General features: G+C 37.4%; 1 protein-coding gene across 1 annotated transcript; it reads right to left on the bottom strand.

Annotated features, from left to right (window-relative positions):
* Positions 1 to 1,742: 1,742 nt before the first annotated feature.
* On the bottom strand, positions 1,743 to 2,678 carry Or4c114 (olfactory receptor family 4 subfamily C member 114). Its single transcript, NM_001000352.1, is given in 1 exon segment — positions 1,743 to 2,678. A coding segment is annotated over 1 exon segment (936 nt).
* Between the last annotated feature and the right edge of the window lie 9,388 nt (positions 2,679 to 12,066).

The raw sequence follows: 12,066 nt of genomic DNA on the forward strand, positions 1-12,066 counted from the left end.
ACCTCATAAGGATTTTTGCTTATTTGTGGTTCCTTCTCACATGTAACAGTACATAATGTTTTTAGTCTCATGAATTCCACTCGTTAATTTTGAGTCTTATTATTGGGATAAATAAAGTACAATTCAAGAAATGCATTTCTCGAGCCCCTTCAAGCTCTTCCAGTTCTTTCTCTGATGACCCTGGACTCTGACCCCATAGGTAGCAATGAATATCCTAGTAAGAGCACCAGTGGAAGGGGAAGCCCTGGGTCCTGCTAAGACTGAACCCACAGTGAACTAGTCTATGGGGGGAGGGCGGCAATGGGGGGAGGGTTGGGAGGGGAACACCCATAAGGAAGGGGAGGGGGGAGGGGGATGTTTGCCCGGAAACCGGGAAAGGGAATAACACTCGAAATGTATATAAGAAATACTCAAGTTAATAAAAAAAAAATTAAATTATTTATAGACTTACAAAAAAAAAAGAAATGTAAATAATAAATACCCAATTTAATAAAGATGGGGGAAAAATAAAAAAAAAAAAAAAAAAAAAAAGAAATGCATTTCTGAAAGCTATATACTGCAGGGCGTTTACTTTTGTTTTCTTCTAGCAATGCTAGTATCTCCATTTTCACATTTATGTCTTTGACCCATTTGGCATTAATATTTGAGTAAGGACATAGATATACGTACATACAATTTGATTCTTCTCTATGTGGATGTCCATTTCTCCAGAACCGTTTGGTCAAAGATGCTTTTGTTTCTCCAACTATTGTTGTTGTTGTTGTTGTTGTTGTTGTTGTTGTTGTTGTTGTTGCTGCTGTTGTTGTTGTTGTTGTTGTTGCTGTTGTTATTGTTGCTGTTGTTGCTGTCTTCCTCAAATATTAAATGGCTCAAGTCACTTGAAAAAAAGTAGTTGAAGGTAGATAGAAAAAGGCTCCAACTTCATAGGTAGCAATGAATAGCCTAGTAAGGGCACCAGTGGAAGGGGAAGCCCTTGGTCCTGCCAAGACTGAACCCCAGTGAATGTGATTGTTGGGGGGAGGGCGGTAATGGGGGTGGGATGGGGAGGGGAACACCCATAAAGAAGGGGAGGGGGGAGGGGTTGGAGGATGTTGGCCTGGAAACCGGGAAATGGAATAACAATTGAAATGTAAATAAGAAATACTTTTTATATTTCAATGTTCAGTGGTCTTCTCAGAAGAAATATGAATTCTCATGCCCATTATTGATGCTCTCTGTCTTGAAAGGTGTCATTACTTTCTAAAGAGTTAAGAGAATATTTGTCCAATCAATTTTTGGACATTTTTATTCTTTTCCTTGAGTTGTCCAAGTATTTTACTTGTTTGTTTGTTTGTTTGTTTGATTGATTGCTTAATTGATTGTGTTGATGTAAGGAGGTGACGTAGGGTATGTGTCTGTTGGTATGTGTGCCTGTTATAACATATGTGACTACATGTGTAGGATAAATAGTATATGTGCCTGTTAACATTCATGCATAACCAAATGAAGTCACACTTCTATAATTATCCATTACCTGTTATACTATCTTTTATTAGAATAAATCCCCAATGAACCTTGAACTCATTAGTCATCAGCTAAATCCACAGTGAAGTAAAACTCTCAGATTCATAGATCACCTGGGTACCAGTAATGGATTAAGAATGTGGTTCTGTGCTTAGTTAAGATATTAAAAGTAATGAAAAGTAAATTTCAAATTACTCTTTTGGTACAAAAAGTTTCCTTGCCCACTGAAATTGAATATTTTAAAATTCATCAGAAACCACTATTAATCTCATCCACATTTTTCTGATGGCATTCTTCATTTCCTTATTCCTGAAAGTGTAAACCATAGGATTTAGCAATGGTGTGAGGACATTGATAAATATAAGCATGTTTTTCTCAAAGGAGAATGCAGAAGTGGGTCTTGCATATATTAACAGACATGGAACAAAGCACAAAATCACAACAATTATATGCGATCCACAGGTGGAGAGAGCTTTACGTCGACCTTCAGAGCTATGGGCTCTCAGAGAAAACAAGATGACACCATAGGAGACAAGCAATAAAGAGAAGATTATAATGCATATAGCACCACTGTTGGCAAATATCATAAAGACATAAATGTGTGTGTCAGTACAGGCAAGCTTCAGTAATGGGAACAAGTCACACATGTAATGATCAATGATATTGGGTCCACAGAAAGGCAGCTGCAAAGTGAAGATAATCTGTATAATAGAATGCAAGAATCCCCCTGCCCAGGACACAACCACCAAAATTCTACAAAGCCTCTGGGTCATGATGGAAGAGTAGTGAAGTGGCTTGCAAATGGCCACATAGCGGTCATAGGCCATGGCTGTCAGGACAATCACTTCTGCCCCAGTGAAGAAGTGGACAGCAAACAGTTGTGTCATACAACATTCAAAGCAGATGGTCTTCCTCTCATAGAAGCAGTCTATGATTATCTTGGGGGTGACAGTTGAAGAAGTGAATGCATCCAGTAAGGACAGGAATATCAAAAAGAAGTACATGGGGGACCCCAGTAGTATAGGGCTGTAGATGATGGTCACCACAATTATCATGTTGCCCACAATAGTTGAAAGGTAGATAAACAAAAATAAAACCAATAGCATTTTCTCCACATTCACGTTCTGTGAAAGCCCCAGTAGTATAAACTCAGTGACAAAGCTCTGGTTTTGCATGATTCTTATGAAGAGTATGAAAGTAAATTTTCTTAACACAAAATCTTCAAGTATGAGAAAAAATAACTCGTTGTAAATTCATGATATCACCCTCAATAAGATTATATATACCAATGAAAATTACATTGAATGAGTATATTGTGATTGAAAACAAATATAAAAGGGTTTTTGAAGGCCAGAGTTGGGAAACCTGAAGAATTGATATAAACATGGATGATTAAATACTTGAAAATAGCCAACTTCAAATATTTTACAAAGATATTAATTGGTTGTGTTTCTCCTTTTTTTTTTTTTTTTTTGGAGCTGACGACCGAACCCAGGGCCTTGCACTTGCTAGGCAAGTGTTCTACCACTGAGCTAAATCCCCAACCTCTCAAGAGAAATTTTAAAACAATTTACCTAGATAGGAACAAAAGTCAAGAATTTATAATGTATATCTGTCTCTTCAAGGAAGGAGGCATGGCTGAAGAGCCTGCAGTGACTTGTCAGACCACTCATGTACAAACAGAACAAGAGGCAAAGTGTACTTTTTGGCACACATAAAAACCTTGGCTACTTTTACAATTTAATTTACACCAGGAAGCACAGTGATATATCATTCTTTTCTTCTACTTCATTTTGAAATTTGACTGGAACAATATGAGAAGTATACTATTGCTATCACAAAAATGATTTAGAAATTCAAAGCAATAAGGAAATAAACAAAGAAATATTATAAATCAGGTCTAAAGTTCTTGATAAACACTATAAGACAGAGGTTATTGTTACATTTTTATTTGTGCGTTTTTGTCTAAGTTGAAAGACTTAAAGAACAAGGAATTGATAACCAGAGGTTTTAAGGAATACACATTCCAAGACATCTAAGATCTCCAAAGACTCAGATTTTTGAACTGTGAATTTTTTATTTATGGCTGTATTGGTGGATATTTTTTCTAGCCTTTCTCACCAGTAGGAAGAAAACATCTTGTTATGATCTCCCTGTGTAAATGTGGCATCTTGACAAAGGCAGCAGCAGTAAGTGATAAAAGTTCAATGATGGAGCAAAAACTCACATGGGAAAACTGGCAACAATACAGATCTGCAGAACAGAAATCATTCATTGATTTTAAATTAGACTCTTGAAACTTAATAATCTGCTACTTTATAATGATTTTTACTTCATAATAACTATCGTTTAATAAGGTTTGACACAGTTGGAAATTGGTATGAGGTTAGTATTAGACATGCTCATAACCAAATTCTATGCTCATCTTTAAGGATTATGAAGGTCAAATTTAAAATATGAAAAAGTTATTCATAGTCACATGACCTCAACAATCTACATTCAATTAATTCACCTGAAAACCTCTTTAATACACACTAAGGTAATATTCCATCTTCTGTATAAATCACCCCTCATTGCCATGGCTACAAACTTTTACCTTTCCTCGCTATACAACTGAAAGTTCATAATAAATTAGATTTTAAGTAAAATAATTACCTTGAAATACATGCATGTATAAAAATATATGTGGACAAATGCATATTTGTTATTTAAAATTTAAGATTCAAAATAATTCAATTTTACTCTGAAGAAAAATATGGCAATTTTAATGTCTACAATTTTAAAAGAACAGAAACTATTTTACTTACTAATGTATCTATCATGAAGTGATGCAACATTTAATTTAAACGAAAGTATCTTCTCATGGTGTCCTCAGAGCAATTACGCACTAGAATCTATAATCTGATATCCGAATGTATTGCCATGCTATTGCGAGAGAAACTGGAATAAACTAACCTTATAAGGTCATTGAGTCTCCTGAGAACTAGAGAAGGGAACAGTTATTAGCACCAAGAATTACAATGATGCCAAACTTAGATGCTTAAACACTACTATAAAAACAAAATCCATATGTGTTATATATATATATATTTAAGATGGACAGAGAAAAGCATTATAGAATTTATTGGTTCTCATCCCGTTATTAAACAAGATGGACAATAAACTGGACTATCTAAAAGGACCACAAGCATAGTGCCATTCATGAAAATTTAAGAATATCAAACTGAGCACTGAGATATCAATGGGGGATTTAGAGAAAGGACTGAAAAAATTTAATGAGTTTGCCACCCTATAGGAAGAAAAACAATATCAACCAAGCAGAACCCCTAGAGCTCCCAGGGACTAAACCACCAACCAAAGAATATACAAGAAGGGATGCATGGCTCCAAGAACATATGTAGCAGAGGACATTTTCTGGCAAAATTAGGAGGTCCTGTGAAGGCATGTTCCCTCTGTGTAGGGGAATGCCAAGGTGTTGAGGCGGGAGTGTGTGGGTGAGAGGGAGAGTATCCTTATAGAAGAAGGGGAAGGGTGGATAAGTGAGGGAGGAACCAGCAAAAGGAATAATATTTGAAAGGTAAATAAAAAATTACACAATGAAAATTTTTTTAAATTAAAAAAAACAAAAAAATAAATAAAAATCCACATTCCTTATAATGATGGTATTTGAATAAAAAAGAAAACCTACACTCGACTTCTGATCCCTGCCCCCAGCAGGCCTAAACTCTTAGTGTTTTCTGTAGAGTAGGTCAAGATATTTTATATAACTGAAATTCAGCAATCCTTATGTTTCAATTGTGCAAATAAATTTCTTTGAAAGGAATAGGGAAAGTTCTTTGTGGAAAGTACATATAAATAATGATGGATTTGGAATGTGGGAAGAAATATTTGAGATGTTAAGAAGTTGTTTACAGAAAGGCAAGCAAGTAAATTTCACTTTCCTTTCCTCTAACTCTAATCCCTTGGCCTCATCCATTGTTCTGCAAAAGACAACTTGCTGCCTCCAAATCCTTTCTGCAGCAGATCACAAAGTTCTTCTCCAATAGCCTCCCTCACCACCCCATTCCATTGTTTCTGTCACCAACTGCCACTGGCATTCTCTGGAAACCTGCTGGCCACACTGACCAAAGGAATATTCACTATGTGTCTTCCCCTCCAAATCTCATCCCACAGGCTCATCCCAAACTCTGCTTAGCATAGCCTCTCCTGATCTGCTGCACCTCCACTGAATTATGAAGATCCCAGTAGTATACCCTGCATTCATACCTCCTGTGGTCCAGCTCAGACACCTCCTTCAGCACCATTTCTATTCCTATATGTCAGTTCCCAATTCCTAGAAATGTTATGCCCCGAACTTCACTCCTCCCACTGGGCATGGATTTTGAAATATTCTTACCAGGAAACACACAGACATTCTCCTGAGAACCAGAGAAGGGAACAGTTATTAGCACCAAGAATTATAATGATGCCAAACTTAGAGGCTTAAACACTAATATAAAAACAAAATCAATGATTGCCGGAAATTGTCTTTATAAGTATAGTAGAGTTCCTTAAAGAGAAAACAAGTAAGTCCCCCTGAAGAAATTTTTGAAAACACTAACAGGTGAAGAAAATGAATGAGATAGCACAGCACATGAAAGTGGGAGTAGAGCAAAGAAAGAAAAATCCGGACCTTCAAACCTGGCAACACTTCAAGAAGATCATCTACCGTGATCAAGTGGATTTTATCTCAGAAATTCTGGGATCGTACTAATTACTAAAACACAATGTAATCTACCTTGTAAACAAACTGAGAGGAAAAGAAAAACACTTGATTATCTCATTTAACACTGACAGCCTTTGACAAAATTCAACACCCCTTCATGATAAAAGTTTGGAGAGATCAGGGATAGAAGGGATAGACCTAAACATAATAAGGGCAACTTACAATAAGATAAGCTGGTAGCCAACATCAAATTAAATGGAGAGAAACTCAAAGTAACTCCACTAAAATCAGGAACGAGATAAGGCTATCAAATCACTCGATGTCTATTCAATATGATAAAGTTACAAATTGTAATGGAAGAGGTCAAAGTATCATTTTCAAATTATATAGTAGACTTGTATGATAGAAACTTCAAGTTTTTGAAGAAGTAGATTGAAGAAGATATCGATCATATGAGGGTAAGTTCTCCCATCTCATCATATATCTGTAGAATAAACTTAGTAAAAATGGTCATCTTACTAAAAGAAATCTATAAATTCTATATAATCCCCACTAAAATTCTAACACAATTCTTTACAGACATTTAAAAAAACAATTCTGAACTTTATATGAAGAAAAAAAGAACTAGGAGAGCTAAAACAAATGTTATGCAGTAAAATATCGTCCTGTTATATCTCCAACATTGATGTCAAACTGTATTACAGTTATAATAATAAAATCCTCATAATATTGGCATAAAAATAGACAGGTTTATCTATGGAGTCTAAGGTAAGACACCGACATAAATTGACACACCTATGGTCACCTGCTTTTTTGTAGAGAAATCAAATATATACAATTAATAAGAGACAACCCCTGTACCCAGGGTTGCACCAGAATACCAAGCTATGCAGCAATAAAAATCTGCAGTTTCTAGATGCGACCTCTACAGGTTCCCTGATCTCCACAACCTTCCTGAATCCCAGTCAGTTAATTTTGTGGGAATGGAAATGAAAAAGTAAACATCTACAACAAATTCTTCTAGTCTAACATGATATCTGCATGAAGAAAAATGTAAGTAGATGCATATTTCTCACCCTGAACAATACTCTATTTGAAGTGGATCAAAGACGTCAATATAAACAAGGTTCCCTTAACCTGATATAAGAGAATGTGGGAATGCCCTTGAATGCATTGCCACCAGACACAACTTTCTAAAAACATCAATATCACAGGCACTAGGGTAAACAATTGATAAATGATAGTTTATGAAAATGAGAAGCATTATACAACTTAGTGTTACACATACAGGTAAGTATAGCTCTCATCCCTCATCAAAGGTGTTTTTCTTTTCAATAGAAGGAGGTCCTTACAGTAAGGCAAATAGGGTCAGATTATCCAGATCAACTGATCTTTTTTTGGCCAACAAATCCATCTAAAACTCAAATCTACTACCTAAGGCTCAGGAGGAAATCTAGAGTGGCACAGAAAAATTGTAATAGCCAGAGCACAGAGAAATCTTCTGTGAGGATGCCTTCCAGCAATGATACAGATATTAAATTTGTTGTATCTCTCAGCAATATGGCTCTGTAAGCAAGAACAAGGACACAAATAAAGATGCTAATATGAAATACAAGTCCCATGGGTATTATCTCTAAAAATAACAGACAAATAATGAACCATTGAGGGAGGGAGAATAGGTCTTTCCCAAGAATGAGCTCCCAGTTATGAACACCTAAAAAGTGATCAACCCTTATATCATTTACACACATACAATAAAAAACAAACTCCCCCAGCCTGAGCTGTACTTTTTTTATTTTTTTCACTCAAATAGTAGGTAACAATAATAAAAAAAGAAGATCTCAATTCAAAACTTTTTTAGAAAGAAGACACAGAAAGCATAGAGAGAAGGCATTTGGGAGAGTTTGGAGGGAGAACATGAAAGGGGAGAATTATGTAATTATATTTATTTTGAAAAATAAATAAAAACTAAAGACAATAATAGAAAATTTATCCAAAAATAGCAGGAATTTATTATTTAGATGAAACAAATATTTCCATTTTTCTTCATTATCTTCACAAAAGAATGCACAGTAGTGTGTTAGTATCAAAATAACCATTGTGAGATATGACCTGAGCCCTCTGTTCTGTGTTATTTATGGTACTCTCAAATTGGATTAAATAAAATATTAAGTTGAAATTAAAAATATTTTTGCTTACTTCTGTTGAAGGAGCTATGAAATGATCACAATATCTTGTACATATATATGTAATTCTCAAATGAAAAAATTCTCCATAAATATAGTTGACAAGCAAATATGAACTGTGATCTTCATGTGTCATAAACCAAGTAACCACAGTTCAACAGAAATAGTGTTTATTTCAATAGTAGTGGAAAGGCTGATATAGAACTGAATGCTCACAATCTCTTCATGTAGCCCAGGATGACCATGAATTTATAATCTGCATACCACTTCCTCACAGTTGTGGGATTATGTTGTGTGACTGCATTCAGAAAATGTATAGAATTTTATCAATATAGCCAAAATCTATTTATTAAAATACATATTAATATTGACAATAGCTTTTTCTAAATGTGCCTGCCTGCCAGCCAAAACTTAGAGGAAATATTGAATGAGTCAAGGGAAATAATGTACTTTTAAATTACATTTAAAAATGTACTTCCGGTCTTCCTGGTTGCTGCCGCTACAGAGAGCCCGTGGGGAGCACCCCACGAGCGAACCTGAGCCTCGGGACCACAGGTAAGACCAAATTTTCTGCTGCAAGAAAGCTGCCTGGTGAGCTTGGGACACAGGAAAGCAGAATTTCTCTAGGACCGGGCACGTTCTGTGTTTACCGGAAGTCCCACACCCGCGGATCCCGGCCCGCAGCAGCTCTCTGCTCCCAGACCCAGTGAGAGAGAGACCCAACCGCCTGGTCAGGTGGGCACTCCTGAGGCTGCAGAGCGGAAGAGACCACCAACTCTGCTCACCCCTGCCCACATCCCTGGCCCAAGAGGAAACTGTATAAGGCCTCTGGGCTCCCGTGGGGGAGGGCCCAGGAGCGGCAGGACCCCTGTCCCTGAGACACCTCCGGAACCTGAAAGAAACAGACCGGATAAACAGTTCTCTGCACCCAAATCCCGTGGGAGGGAGAGCTAAACCTTCAGAGAGGCAGACAAGCCTGGGAAACCAGAAGTGACTGCTCCCTGCACACACATCTCGGACGCCAGAGGAAAAAGCCAAAGACCATCTGTAACCCTGGTGCACTGAAGTTCCCGGAAGGGGCGGCACAGGAATTCCTGGTTGCTGCTGCTGCAGAGAGCCCGTGGGCAGCACCCCACGAGCGAACCTGAGCCTTGGGACCACAGGTAAGACCAAATTTTCTGCTGCAAGAAAGCTGCCTGGTGAACTCAAGACACAGGCCCACAGGAACAGCTGAAGACCTGTAGAGAGGAAAAACTACACGCCAGAAAGCAGAACACTCTGTCCCCATAACTGACTGAAAGAGAGGAAAACAGGTCTACAGCACTCCTGTCACACAGGCTTATAGGACAGTCTAGCCACTGTCAGAAATAGCAGAACAAAGTAACACTAGAGATAATCTGATGGCGAGAGGCAAGCACAGGAACCCAAGCAACAGAAACCAAGACTACATGGCACCATCGGAGCCCAATTCTCCCATCAAAACAAACATGGAATATCCAAACACACCAGAAAAGCAAGATCTATTTTCAAAATCATATTTGATCATGATGCTGGAGGACTTCAAGAAAGACATGAAGAACTCCCTTAGAGAACAAGTAGAAGCCTACAGAGAGGAATCGCAAAAATCCCTGAAAGAATTCCAGGAAAACACAATCAAACAGTTGAAGGAATTAAAAATGGAAATAGAAGCAATCAAGAAAGAACACATGGAAACAACCCTGGATATAGAAAACCAAAAGAAGAGACAAGGAGCTGTAGATACAAGCCTCACCAACAGAATTCAAGAGATGGAAGAGAGAATCTCAGGAGCAGAAGATTCCATAGAAATCATTGACTCAACTGTCAAAGATAATGTAAAGCGGAAAAACCTACTGGTCCAAAACATACAGGAAATCCATGACTCAATGAGAAGATCAAACCTAAGGATAATAGGTATAGAAGAGAGTGAAGACTCCCAGCTCAAAGGACCAGTAAATATCTTCAACAAAATCATAGAAGAAAACTTCCCTAACCTAAAAAAAGAGATACCCATAGACATACAAGAAGCCTACAGAACTCCAAATAGATTGGACCAGAAAAGAAACACCTCCCGTCACATAATTGTCAAAACACCAAACGCACAAAATAAAGAAAGAATATTAAAAGCAGTAAGGGAAAAAGGTCAAGTAACATATAAAGGGAGACCTATCAGAATCACACCAGACTTCTCGCCAGAAACTATGAAGGCCAGAAGATCCTGGACTGATGTCATACAGACCCTAAGAGAACACAAATGCCAGCCCAGGTTACTGTATCCAGCAAAACTCTCAATTAACATTGATGGAGAAACCAAGATATTCCATGACAAAACCAAATTTACACAATATCTTTCTACAAATCCAGCACTACAAAGGATAATAAATGGTAAAGCCCAACATAAGGAGGCAAGCTATACCCTAGAAGAAGCAAGAAACTAATCGTCTTGGCAACAAAACAAAGAGAATGAAAGCACACAAACATAACCTCACATCCAAATATGAATATAAAGGGAAACAATAATCACTATTCCTTAATATCTCTCAATATCATTGGCCTCAACTCCCCAATAAAAAGACATAGATTAACAAACTGGATACGCAACGAGGACCCTGCATTCTGCTGCCTACAGGAAACACACCTCAGAGACAAAGACAGACACTACCTCAGAGTGAAAGGCTGGAAAACAACTTTCCAAGCAAATGGTCAGAAGAAGCAAGCTGGAGTAGCCATTCTAATATCAAATAAAATCAATTTCCAACTAAAAGTCATCAAAAAAGATAAGGAAGGACACTTCATATTCATCAAAGGAAAAATCCACCAAGATGAACTCTCAATCCTAAATATCTATGCCCCAAATACAAGGGCACCTACATACGTAAAAGAAACCTTACTAAAGCTCAAAACACACATTGCACCTCACACAATAATAGTGGGAGACTTCAACACCCCACTCTCATCAATGGACAGATCATGGAAACAGAAATTAAACAGTGATGTCGACAGACTAAGAGAAGTCATGAGCCAAATGGACTTAACGGATATTTATAGAACATTCTATCCTAAAGCAAAAGGATATACCTTCTTCTCAGCTCCTCATGGTACTTTCTCCAAAATTGACCATATAATTGGTCAAAAAACGGGCCTCAACAGGTACAGAAAGATAGAGATAATCCCATGCGTGCTATCGGACCACCACGGCCTAAAACTGGTCTTCAATAACAATAAGGGAAGAATGCCCACATATACGTGGAAATTGAACAATGCTCTACTCAATGATAACCTGGTCAAGGAAGAAATAAAGAAAGAAATTAAAAACTTTTTAGAATTTAATGAAAATGAAGGTACAACATACCCAAACTTATGGGACACAATGAAAGCTGTGCTAAGAGGAAAACTCATAGCGCTGAGTGCCTGCAGAAAGAAACAGGAAAGAGCATATGTCAGCAGCTTGACAGCACACCTAAAAGCTCTAGAACAAAAAGAAGCAAATACACCCAGGAGGAGTAGAAGGCAGGAAATAGTCAAACTCAGAGCTGAAATCAACCAAATAGAAACAAAAAGGACCATAGAAAGAATCAACAGAACCAAAAGTTGGTTCTTTGAGAAAATCAACAAGATAGATAAACCCTTAGCCAGACTAACGAGAGGACCCAG

The sequence above is a fragment of the Rattus norvegicus genome, chromosome 3 (assembly GCF_021556685.1).
Source record: "Rattus norvegicus strain SHRSP/BbbUtx chromosome 3, alternate assembly SHRSP_T2T, whole genome shotgun sequence".
Classification (NCBI taxonomy): Eukaryota; Metazoa; Chordata; class Mammalia; order Rodentia; family Muridae; genus Rattus; species Rattus norvegicus.